Source organism: Chiloscyllium punctatum, chromosome 38 (genome assembly GCF_047496795.1).
Source record: "Chiloscyllium punctatum isolate Juve2018m chromosome 38, sChiPun1.3, whole genome shotgun sequence".
NCBI classification, from domain to species: Eukaryota; Metazoa; Chordata; class Chondrichthyes; order Orectolobiformes; family Hemiscylliidae; genus Chiloscyllium; species Chiloscyllium punctatum.
The window spans coordinates 53,584,281-53,597,163 of NC_092776.1; the positions used below are offsets into that span (position 1 = coordinate 53,584,281).

The 12,883-nt window shown below is 43.5% G+C and overlaps 1 protein-coding gene across 3 annotated transcripts in view; it reads left to right on the forward strand.

Moving 5' to 3' along the window:
* Positions 1 to 12,883, forward strand: part of LOC140463628 (protein bicaudal C homolog 1-like) — a 270,609-nt gene that overhangs the window by 199,962 nt on the left and 57,764 nt on the right. For all 3 annotated transcript variants that reach the window (XM_072557874.1, XM_072557876.1, XM_072557875.1), the window contains exons 4-6: positions 7,992 to 8,071; positions 9,855 to 10,013; positions 12,520 to 12,573. In XM_072557874.1, coding sequence (XP_072413975.1) covers positions 7,992 to 8,071; positions 9,855 to 10,013; positions 12,520 to 12,573 — 293 coding nt within the window. The remainder of the gene's footprint in view (positions 1 to 7,991; positions 8,072 to 9,854; positions 10,014 to 12,519; positions 12,574 to 12,883) is intronic.

Here is a 12,883-nt window from a genome sequence, read left to right on the forward strand (position 1 = left end):
GCCTTGAATGTGCTCAGTGATGGAGACCAAGATTTCTAAGATTGACAACATTTTATTTGAAGAAATTGCTCCTCACATCCCTAAATGGCCCCTATCTGGAGACTTGGATCTAGATTATGCAGCGTAAGCGATCCTTCCAGCATCCGCACTGTCAAGTTTCTCATGAATTTTGGATTGTTCAATGCAAACAATCATCTAAATTCCAAAGAATATAGACCCAGTCCATTCAATCTAACCACCATTGGACAATTCCTTCATCCCAGGAATTGTAGAATCCCTACAGTGTGGAAGCTGGCCATTCGGCCCATCGAGTCCATGCTGACCTCTGAAGAGCATGTTACCCATACTCAACCTTGCATTTCCCATGGCCAGTCCACCTAGGCTACACATCCCTGAACACTTATGGACAATTTGACATGGCCGATCCACCTAATCTACACATCTTTGGACTGTGGGAGGAAACCAGAGCACTCTGAGGAAACCCAGCAGACATAGGGAAAATAAAGGGAGATGGTTATGGATGTTAGAGGTCAGTCATCTCAGCTCCAGGACATCTCTGCACATGTTCCTCAGGGTGAGTATCCTAATCCCAACCATCTTCAGCTGTTTCTTCATAAGGTCAGAAGTGGGGATGTTTGCCAATAGTTTCACAGTGTTCAGCACCACTTGCGCATCCTCCAATATTGAAGCAGTTTGTTTCCTTAACAAGGCCTGAGCAATATCCAGATTTAGCCGATGAGTAGCAAGAAATATTTGCACCACTCAAGTGCCAGGTATTGACCGTCTGCAGCAAGAGTGAATCTCACCATTGTTTTTTTTACCTTCAGTGACATTACTGTCACTGAAACCCCCAGTATTAAATTCCTGGGGGTTAACATTGACCAGAAAGTGAACTGGACCAGCCACGTGAACACAGTGGCTACAAGAGTAGGCTAAGTTAGGAATCCTGTAGGTAACATCTGACTCCCAAAGGCACAACTCAGGAGTGTGATGGTACACTCCCTACAATTGCAGATCCAAGAACACTGAAGAAGCTTGACACTACCCAGGGCAAAACAGCCCGCTTGATTGGCACCACCTCTAGAAACATTGACTCCATCCTCTACTAAAGCGGCAGTGTTTACTATCCACAAGATACTCTGCAGCGAATCATCAAAACCCATCAGCAGCAAGTTCTAAATCCTGACCTCCTCCCACCTAGAAGGACAGGCCCAGCAGAGACATGAGAACACCCACCAATTTTAATACATCTCCAGGTAAAAACCACCCTGACTTCGAAATGGACCACAATTCTTTCACTGTTGCTGGATGGGAATGTTGGAGCTTCTCCTAGCGCTGTTGGTGTTCCTACAGGTTCAAGAAAGTAGCTAACCTTCACCTCTTTAAGGGAAGCTAAAGACTGCTGGCCTTGCTAGTGATGCTTATGTCGCAGGAAGCAATATGAAGAGTGTCCAGCCTATTGTGCTGCCTGGCTCCTCTGGGATTACTTATTCATAGAATCATACAGCACAGAAACAGACCCTTCGGTTCAACCATTTCATAATCCCAAACTAGTCCCACCTCTGGCCCATATCCCTCCAAAGATTGCAGCATGCTGCCATACAGAGGAACTTAGGAGTGCTTGTACGTGAATCGTAAGTGTTTTGCAGGCGCAACAGGTAATCAGGAAGGTAAACGGAATATTGGCTTTCATTGCTGGAGGGATTGAATTTAAGAGCAAGGAGGTTCTGCTGCAATTGTACAAGGTGTGGGTGAAGCCGTACCAGGAGTGCTGAGAGTCAAGAGGTGTGGTGCTTGAAAAGCGCAGTCAGTCAGGCAGTTTGAGGAGCCGGAGAGTCGACGTTTCGAGCATGAACTCTTCATCAGGAATGATGAAAAGCTTATGCTCAAAAAATCGCCTGGCCTGCTCTTCGGATGCCACCTGACTGACTGTGCTTTTCAAGCACCACACTTTTTGACTTTGATCTCCAGCATCTGCAGCCCTTCCTTTGTCCAGTCTGGAGTATTGTGCGCAGTTCTGGTCTCCTTACTTGAGGAAGGATACATTGGCTTTGGAGGTGGTGCAGAGGAGGTTCATCAGGTTGGTTCCGAAGATGAGGGGGTTACCCTATGAGGAAAGGTTGAGCTGCCTGGGAATGTACTCGCTAGAATTTAGAAGAAAGATAGGAAATCTTATAGAAACATATAAAATTATGAAAGGGATGGATAAGATAGAGGCAGGCAAGTTGTTGCCCTGGGTAGTGTTGGGTGAGACTAGGATAGGGGACATGGCTTCCAGATTAGGGGGAATAGATTTCGGACAGAGACAAGGGGGAATTGCTTTTTCCAGAGATGAGTGAATCTATGGAATTCTCTGCCCAAGGAAGCAACAGAATCAGCTTAATTAAATATTTAATATTTAAGATGTGTTTTTGCATGGTTGGGGAATTAAGGGTTATGGAGATAAAGCAGCGTGGAGGAGCTGAGATGATGGATAGATCAGCAACGATCTTAATGAATGGCAGAACAGGCTTGACAGGCCAAATGGCCTACTCCTGCTATTATTATGAAAGCTTTCCTATTCATGTATTTATCGAAATGTCTTTTAAATCTTGTAACAATCCTCACATCCACCATTTCCTCAATCCACATGCAAAGCATCCTCTGTGTAGAACATTTGCCTTTTGTGTCTTTTTTGAATCTCCCCTCTCAACCTAAAAATCTGCCTCCTGGTCTTGAAATCCACCACCCTAGGGAAAAGACACCTACCATTTACTGTATCTATACCCCCCATGATGTTATAAACTTCTATAAGGTTACCTCTTAACTCCCTACACTCTAGTGAGAAAAGTCCCAACCTATCCAGCCTGTCTTTATAACCAAATCCTTTCATACCCCGGTAAATCTTTTCTGAACCCTCTCTAGTTTCATAATATCCTTCCTACAGCAGGACAATCAGAACTGGATCTTGGAAAGGCATATATTTCAATGTCAGGAAAACTAGCAAGTCCTCAGAGTCTGTCACTGAGTCTGTCAGTTCTTAGGCAATCACGGAAAATAAATACGAAACTTATTGAAAATCAGCGTTGTTTGCAAAGGTTCCAGCAGATTTCGAACTTGTCACATTGCCTTCAATTGAAAAGGCCAGCAGCTTGCTGTTTCCCTCACTGGTGTGATGGGTTTGATTGTGTGACTGTCACTGCTTCCATGTTACCAAGATAGGTGTCCCACCGTGCTTACATTGTAAAAGCTTGTGAGAAGATTTGGAAGCTGGAACTGACAACCGGAAGCGGCAGAGACAAACCACTATAAATGCCGGAGGAAACATCACAGAAGCGCTTCACAGGAGGCTCCCAAGCACTGAAGATGTCACCTAGACAGGGGACGAAACGTCTGCAACACAAATTCCCAGCTCGGCAAACAGAATTACATTGTAAAAGGCAGCAGCTCAGGTCAACCTGCATCACTGTAATACACGATCATACAATTCGTGCATTCCCAGTATTTTGAGTTGACTTGTTTGAATAGCAGATGGGGATTGAAATAGGGGTAAAATCCCAATTAACCTGACACTTCTTTTGTAGATGAGCTGAAAGACACATGCAGTTATCTACCACAGTGTTATCATCTCAAGAGAGTACTCCAGAAAACCTTATCTAATTGGCTAATAAAAGTGACAAAATGTGAAAATAACAGAAAAGGATTGATCCTCCGCTCATTATTTTCTTTGTTATTTTTAGTATCATCCCATTAAACTTTGGCCATCTTAACAATGTATTTATTATCAGTTAAATGATAACTCAGCACCACCCTCCCCACAGACCCACACAGATGTGCACTCACTCACTCACACACCCACACAGACTCAGTCTCTCACCCACAGAGACACACAGACATCCACTCAATTGCACGCTCACACACACTCACTCACCCACTGACACACACAGACACACACTCTCTCACTCATTCTCTCTCTCTCTCACTTCACTCACGTCACTCACTCCTCTCACCCACCCACCCTTGGACAGGCACACTCATCCATGCGCCATGTAGAAATTATTAACTGCATTTTAAAAGCCACATACAAGAATGATCACTTTGCTGACAAAATGTCAGGCTCATAAAACTTGCCTTTGAGTCTAATCTGCTCTTTAATACAATTCGCCTTTATTGGAAAATTGAAATGTCTGTCAGTGCAGTAATGCAGATATTTCAGCTAACTGTTCAAGGGAGGGGTGAAATGTGTTAATCGGGGCAAACACTGACATGTTCATCCTAAATCAGCAGTGGGTACTACAATACAGACAACCTCAGGAGCAAACCTGAAAGCCATCAGTGTTGATTTGTTATGCATTGATTTGTTTCCAGTAGTTGACATTTCAGGTGATGTAGGAAGATAAAATATGGGAGAGCTGAGCCCAGGAGTTATTGAAACAAAGTGATAAACTGAAAGCCGTCTTCCTCAATGCTGGCCTCCTCAGGATACAATCACAGGGACAGAGTTTTGGAGGTTGATATCCTGGATCTCCAAAAGGAGCTGTAGAGGATCTTACTAAAATGGATAGAATGGGGGCAATGAAAACGTTCATGAACAGAAGGAGAGTGTGCAAAGGTGTCTGGAGCAGATAGTGATGTTGAAAGATGCATTGGTGAGTTCTACCATCGATTTTCTTACTTTTGCTTTATCCATAGTTTATGTGGGTCTCTGATAACACCAGCCTTTACTGCTCTCCCTAATTGCTCCTGAGAAGGTGGTGATGAGCTGCCTTGTATTCAACTGAAATAACTTATCCAACCATTTCAGAGGGCCGCCCATCACATTACAGTTGGTCTGGAATCAAGAGTAGGCCAATGTGGACAAAGACAACAGATTTCCTTTCCTAAAGCACGGGGTGAACGGAATGGTTTTTAAAGATATGAAGATCCAGTAGCTTCACAGCTGATGATGTTAGCCTTTTGTTCCAGATTTATTTATTAATTCTCCAGTGTAGGTTTCTGAAATATTCCTCGAATTCTTTGGATTACAGGTCCCAGAGCATAAGCACCTACCTATGTGTAACAACAAAACATACTGACCTCTACTGGGTGTTATTACAGTCAGTCGGTATATGTTGGAAATGATACATTTTCAAACTGCAGCATGATTAGGTGATCTGATATTGGCCACAATGGCAGAAGAAGTTGAATGATGCTCTGCGCTAAGTATAGAGAACAGCCAAGGGCCTGATCCCAGCATCAGGAGAGTACTGTTAGCTAAAGAAACTGGGGCTGTTCCGTCCTGGACAGCTGACTGAGTTGAGGCTCTATAATGCACCAAAGTAAACCACAATACTAGGTCAGAGTAGCCTCAGTTCAACAGGGATAAAGAAAATGTTAAGATTGTCGCCCATGGAATGGATTCCAGGTAGCACTGTGCAGGTCATGACCCTTCATTATTAAAGAGGTAGTCAGTTAACTGTGATAGGGGAACTGTCGGCTTTGGACACATAGACAACCTTGTTTCTCTCAACTGAACCTTGTGAAATTGACTCTGACTGTAATCTTATTTTATAAAGCTTTCACTGAGTTGAGCCACATTCATCTGCATTTACGGTAAAATTCATTTTCCAAAAAGTGATGTTAACATATATATAAATTATACATCCTCATCACATTTCCCACTTGGCATCAGTAGACCAAGCCCAATGAAAAGGATTTTTGGCAGTGAATATACCCAGGATATCTCCGATGGTTCTTCTGGGACCCAGTATTTAAAAGGGGAACAACATTGGTGGTGAATTATGGTCATTTCCTGCATGAAGATTCTTCGAGTAACTCTTCGTTAACTGCAAGGCCTGACCATAGGAAGTGCTGGCAACAGACAATAATGCTCCAATCCACAGAGATCAACAAGAGATTTCCAACGCTAAAATACTTGCCAAGATCCTAGTAATGAGCGGGCAAGAAGCCACAAATTAGTTTGTATGTCAAATACAGTCTCCTCCAAGTACACAATCAATACGTGATAAGTTATGACAATTAGTTAGACCCTTAAGTTGCAGTTTGGAGATTCTGACTTTGCTGGGAAGAAGACGTTGATCTGTACTGTTCTGCAAGGACTGTTTGTGGAGTATTGAAATAAAATCCTTTAGGAATAATTCAATATCACATTTCTGACTCTCAGACTTTGGCTCTTCAACAATTATTCTCCTGACATGAGTGTAAGTAGTGCTAATGACAATTCACATTGCTCCACAACTCACTCCCTGCTCCAAATTCAATCATTCTTCACTTCAGCAATAATCATACAACATAGAACAGTATAGCACAGTCCAGATCCTTCAGCAATAATCATTCAACATAGAACAGTATAGCACAGTCCAGACCCTTCAACAATAATCATATAACATAGAACAGTATAGCACAGTCCAGACCCTTCAGCAATAATCATACAACATAGAACAGTATAGCACAGTCCAGACCCTTCAGCAATAATCATACAACATAGAACAGTATAGCACAGTCCAGACCCTTCAATCCTCAATGTTGTGCCAACTTTTATCCTGTTCTAAGATCACACTAACCTACAAACCCTTTGTTTTACTACCTTCCATGTGCCTATCTAAGAGTCACTTAAATGTCCCTAATGTATGTGACTCAACTACTGCCATTGGCAGTGCATTCCACCCATCCACCACTCTCTCTGTGTAAGGAACCAACCTCAGATATCTCCCCTAAATCTTCTTCAAATCACCTTAAAACTATGCTTCTTTGTGATAACCATTTCCAACCTAGGAAAAAGTCTATGGCTAACCACTCTATCTATGCCTCTCCTTGTCTTACACACCTTTATCAAGTCACCTCGCATCCTTCTTTGCTTCAAAAGAAAAGCCCTAGCTCCCTCACCCATTCTTCATAAGATATGCCCCCTAGTCCAGGCAGCAACCTGATAAATCTCCTCTTCACTCTCTCTAAAGCTTCCACATCCTGCCTACAATGAGATGACCAAAACTGAACACAATATTCCAGGTGTGATCTATCTAGGGCTCTGTAGAGCTGCAGCATAACCTCACGGCTCTTACTCAATTCCCCTGCTAATGAAAGCCAACGCACCAAATGCCTTCTTAACAATCCTATTAACCTGGGTGGCAGCTTTCAGGGATCAATGGACGTGGACTCCAAGATCCTTCTGTTCCTCCACACTGCCAAGAATCCTGCCTTTAACCCTGTATTCTGCATTCACGTTCAACCTTCCAAAGTGAATCACTTCACACTTTTCCAGGTTGACCTCCATCTGCCACTTCTCAGCCCAGTCCTGTTGCAACGTACAACAGCCCTCCACACTATCCACCACTCCACCAACCTTTGTGTCATCGGCAAACGCACTAACCCACCCTTCCACATCCTCATCCAAGCCTTTTATAACAATAATCATTCGTGCTCCTTGCCTTGCTCCAGTGATTGCTAACACTTTGTGGTTTAGAGTCATACAGCATGGAAAGAAACACTTGGTCCAACCAGTCCCACTTGACCCTAATCCCAAACTAAACTAGTCCCACATGCCTGCACTTAGCGCCATATCTCTCCAAGCCTTTCTTATTCATATACTTATCTAAATGTCTTTTAAACAATGTAACTGTATCCCCTCCACCACTTCCTCTGGAAGTTCATTCCACACACGAACCACTTTGTGGGGAAAAGAAAATTGCTCCTCGTGTTTTTTTTTAATTTTTCTCCCCTCTCCTTAAAAATCTGTCCTGTAGTCTTTCAAGACTAGGGAAAAGGTACCTGCCACTCACCTTATCTATGTATGAGGGATATTCTCAAAAACCAATTGTTTGCCCATCTGCTGTAGGCCTCACCAAAGTAATGTAACCTCGATGAGTGTTAGAATTGTTGACTACTCACTAACAAGTTATTTTTATTATTGTGTTTGTTGACATAGAAACCTCTTTGGTTCTGTGACTCCAGGTTCAGTTCAGACCCAAATGGCATCTTTCTCATGTTTGGTTTTCTGTTGTGCTTTTGTGCAGATCCCCACATCAAAGTTGGTGGAAAGAAAGAAAACGTGAAGGAAGCAAAAGAAAAAATCATGTCTGTTCTAGACACAAAGGTAAAGCAGAGCATCATAATTCACTGACTAATTTCAGTTCTATATGGGGCGTAAGCTTCCCTGGTGAGGCCAGGATCCTACTGCCCTTGAGAAGGTAGTGTCAGGTGTAATATCTCCTAGTGACAGCACTTTGTTTAGTCAGCTTGATGGTCAGTGCATTGAGCAGAGTATTGGTCAGTATAATGAAAATCAGTAATAGTCTGTGCATTGGAATTGGTCACGGTCATTGCATTGAGATCGGTAACTGTCCGTGCATTGGGATTGGCAACGGTCGGTGCATTAGAATCGGCAATGGTCAGTGCATTGGGATCAGTAACAGTCCGTGCATTGGGAGCAGTAACGGTCATTGCATTGGGATCGTTAACGGTCAGTGTGTTGGGATCGTTAACGGTCAGTGCATTGGCATTGGTAATGGTCATTGCATTGGGAGCAGTAACGGTCAGTGCATTGGAATCGGTAACGCTTAGTGTGTTGGGATCAGTAACAGTGCATTCGGAGCAGTAACGGTCATTGTATTGGGAGCAGTAACGGTCATTGCATTGGAATCGGTAATGGTCAGTGCGTTGGGATCGGTAATGGTCAGTGCTTGGGATCATTAATGGTCAGTGCATTGGGAGCGGTAACAGTCAGTGTGTTGGGAATGGTAACAGTCATTGCATTGGGATCGGTAGTGATCATTGCATTGGGAGCAGTGATGGTCATTGCATTGGGAACAGTAACGGTCAGTGCATTGGGAGCAGTAACGGTCAGTACGTTGGGAGCAGTAACGGTCAGTACATTGAGAGTGGTAACGGTCAGTGCATTGGGAGCGGTAACGATCATTGCATTGGGAACGGTAATGGTCAGTATGTTGGGAATGGTAACGATCATTGCATTGAGAGCGGTAGCAGTCAATGCGTTGGGAGCGGTAATGATCATTGCATTGGGAACGGTAACGATCATTGCATTGGGAGCGGTAACAGTCAGTGCATTGGGAGCAGTAACGGTCAGTGCGTTGGGAGCAGTAACGATCATTGCATTGGAAGCAGTAATGGTCAGTACATTGGGAGCAGTCATGGTTCATGTATTTGATGGATAATAGTCAGTGTACAGAACTCGGTGATGGCGAGGCACCGGAGCCTGGTGACGTGTGGGGCACGTCCACTCGGTGACTAGTGGGGCATGGCGCTCAAGTGACGGGCGGGGTATGGAGCACGGTCATGGTCATTGTTTGAAGTACTCTATAAATTTGCATTTACCTTCACTGCAACAAATGCACATATTAGATACACTCCCTATTTTGCTTGTAATTTTTGCAACGAGCTCTCTCATTTTTCCATTCATCTTTCTATTCTCTTTGTTTCCCAGAATCATATGATCCTTCAGCCTATTTGTCCAGTCAGTTAGAGCATATCCATTTTCCCTGAGCTCTCCACATTACTGAAATGGTGTCGCTCCGGTATGGTGTCACCTCTGACTATAGTCCTTGCCCGTACCTCTCCACGATCTCCATTTTGACAGACCCCGACCAATGGGTTTTGATCCACACTGGAAGCATATCCGTGGGGATTCAGTACGGTTTCTATTGAACTAATTAAAGCAACCTGATCTTAAGAACCAGTCCTTCCAGTCCACTGCCATACAATCAGATGTCAGTTTTTTTTCCCCATTTGAACAGTGAAGCATTTTTGAGTAAAGCTGATGCTTGTAATTTATGTTTTGTAATGAAGAAAATCAAGGAGATTGCTGAACTGAGCAGGAACCATCAAATGATGTATGTTTCTCCTCTTGTTATTTGAATAAGAGTAATCGGGTGACCCTGAAGATGGATGTGTCACACACGGAACATTCCCATGTAATAGGCAAGGGAGGAAACAACATCAAAAAAGTCATGGAGGAGACGGGCTGTCATATTCACTTTCCTGACTCAAACAGGAACAACCAGACGGAGAAAAGTAATCAGGTAATTTGCAAACGTGGCGTTTCATGGTTACTGAAATCACTTTGGGTGAGTTGTCCGTGAGTTGGTTTTTCCTGGATATAATATCACGTTTCTCCCTCAGCCCATCTGTAGGCCCAACACCTTGTGATCAAAGCCTGTAGGTTTAATGACAGCTGCTACCTCCACTGTCTCTACATCTTTTGGAGTAGTCACCAGATGGCCAAATGGCTTTGTAGGTGCCGGTGTCTCACCTGATGTTGAGAACTTTTTTTTTCCCTCTAGGGAACGGCATTCTAGTGATATGTTTGTGATTATTTAATTTGTGGGACATTCTTCAGAATTATTGTAGCGAGTGTGAGTATGTGACCTGTGCTGCAGCCAAGTGTCAGTTTGGAGAAAGTGAGGACTGCAGATACTGGAGATCAGAGTCAAAGTTGTGACGCTGGAAAAGCACAGCTGGTCAGGCAGCATCTGAGGAGCAGGAGAGTCAATGTTTCGAGCATAAGCTCTTAATTCCTGATGAAGATCTTATGCCCGAAACATCGATTCTCCTGCTCCTTAGATGCTGCCTGACCGGCTGTGCTTTTCCAGCACTACACTATTTGACAAGTGTGTGTTTAGCTCAGTGGCCTGGACTCTTGCTTCTCAATTCAGACTGCCACAGGTTCAACTCCAGCTCCAAAGACTGGCTTCAGTGTAAACTCTAGCCTTGGCACTCCAAGGTGGCACCACTGACGGTGTAGCACCCCTTCACCATGGATGAAATGTTAAGACAAAAGATTTACAAGGATGTTGCTGAGAGTGGAGGGTTAGAGTTATAAGGCTGGATAGGTTGGGGATTTATTCTCTTGACCGTGGGAGGCTGAGGGGGTGACCTTTATAGTGGTTTATCAAATCATGAGGGGCATGGCTAAGGGGAATAGTTAAGGTCTTTTCCCAAGAATAGGGAAGTCCAAAACTAGATGGCATAGGTTTAAGGAGAGTGGGGAAAGATTTATGTGGAGTCTGTTGGGCAATTTTATCACACAGAGGGTGGCACATGTATGGGAATGAGATGCCAGAGGAGTTGGTGAAGGTGGGTACAGTTACCACATTTGAAAGACATTTGGACAGGCACCTGGATAGGAAAGATTTAGAGTAGCATGAGTCAATGCAGGCAAATGGGACTAGGTCAGTTTGGGACATCTGGTCACCATAGACTAGTTGGGCCGAAGGGTCTGTTTCCATGCTGTATGACTCTATGACATACTCAGATGAATATTAGAGATTGCAATTTTCAGAGAATGGCAGGCTGTTCTCCCAGTGTCCTAGATGCCAGTTTCACCCTCAATACACATTTTTAAAAAGGAAAACAAAGATATCTCATTTCTCTTCTGTTTGTTAGATCTTACTGTGCACACACTAACTGTGGCATGAGCTTACAGAGAAGCAGTAATTGCTGTTGAAACGTAATCTGTTGATAAAGTGCCATGAGACATGCTGGGGATGTGTTAATATTCCAAAATAGTGCAAGTTCTTTATTTACCAATTAACCATTTCCATTTTCATAACTTTTGAGATGGAGCAAGTCATTGATGACTATAATAAAGGCAAATCCTTCTTGGTTGCTCCCACCTCCTTCACAAACTGTTGTTTCCTCCAGTTAGTCAATGAGCGGATTGAAGCCATTGCTACAGCCCCAGCTACAAACTCAGGGACCTCGATTGTCACTTGCTAAGGTTGCACCAGACTTGGTGTCTCACCTTCAGCAGAGCCTCTAACTGCATATCCTTTCCATCACAAAGGTGTCATTATGATCAGCTGCCATTTTGAATCATTATGGAATCATTTTGATGGCACAGTCTCTCACTGGTTAGCACTGCTGCCAAGGACCCGATTTGATTCCAGCCTCGGGCATCTGTCTGTGTGGAGTTTGCACATTCTCTCTGTGGGGTTTCTTCCAGGTGCTCCGGTTTCCTCCCACAGTCCAAAGATGTGCAAATTAGGTGGATTGGCCATGCTAAATTGCCCATAGTGTTCCGGGATGTGTAGGTTAGGTGCAATAGTCAGGGGAAATGTTAAGTAATAGGGTAGGAGAATGGGTTTGGGTGGGATACTCTTCGGAGGGTCGGTGTGGACTTGTTGGGCCAAAAGGCCTGTTCCACACTGTAGGGATTCTATGATATTAGAGAGAGAGACTATGTAATCTTTCACCAAACTGATATCCTTAGAAAGGGAGTTTTCCAGAGTTTGGGTGTTCCTCAGATATTTTGTACTAGTGTTCTAATGAACTCATTATCCCTTTAGCTCCCTGTATTTATTTATTTAAAGAAATCTAATTTTTTTTACATTATTGGAATTGATTAATGTTTTGCAGTTGATGGTGATGACAAACTGGAGCTAGCAGGAGGGCTATGGCTGGGTTACATGGGAGGGGGCCACAGGAATGTATCGTTATTTTTGCAGAGAGTACCCGGCACAGACCACCAGAAGTGGTTTTGAAAATGACGTTTCTAATTCATTGCAATGGATATGTTCTGCTTGACAGGTCTCCATAGCAGGACAGCCATCGGGTGTAGAAGCTGCCAGAGGTCGTATTAGAGTAAGTTTCTAACCTGCATTTACAATTGGTACAGGAGCTCCAGCAGTTGCTGGTGTAACATCTCTCGGAGTGATACAGAGCTAGATTCTCTCCTTTCAGTTTTAACCATAAACTCCAGGATAATTCAAAGATCAGGAGTGCTTGGTTGACAGATGGCAACATATTGAAAACAGGTGCTTCGTATATTGAATTTTAAATAAACTACATTTCTTAAGTTTGTATAAAATGTCGAGAATGTATCACACAGCTGCAGTCTTAGGTGACATTTTTGTTCATGAAATCGCTGATAGCTAACCTAATTTAGACTTGA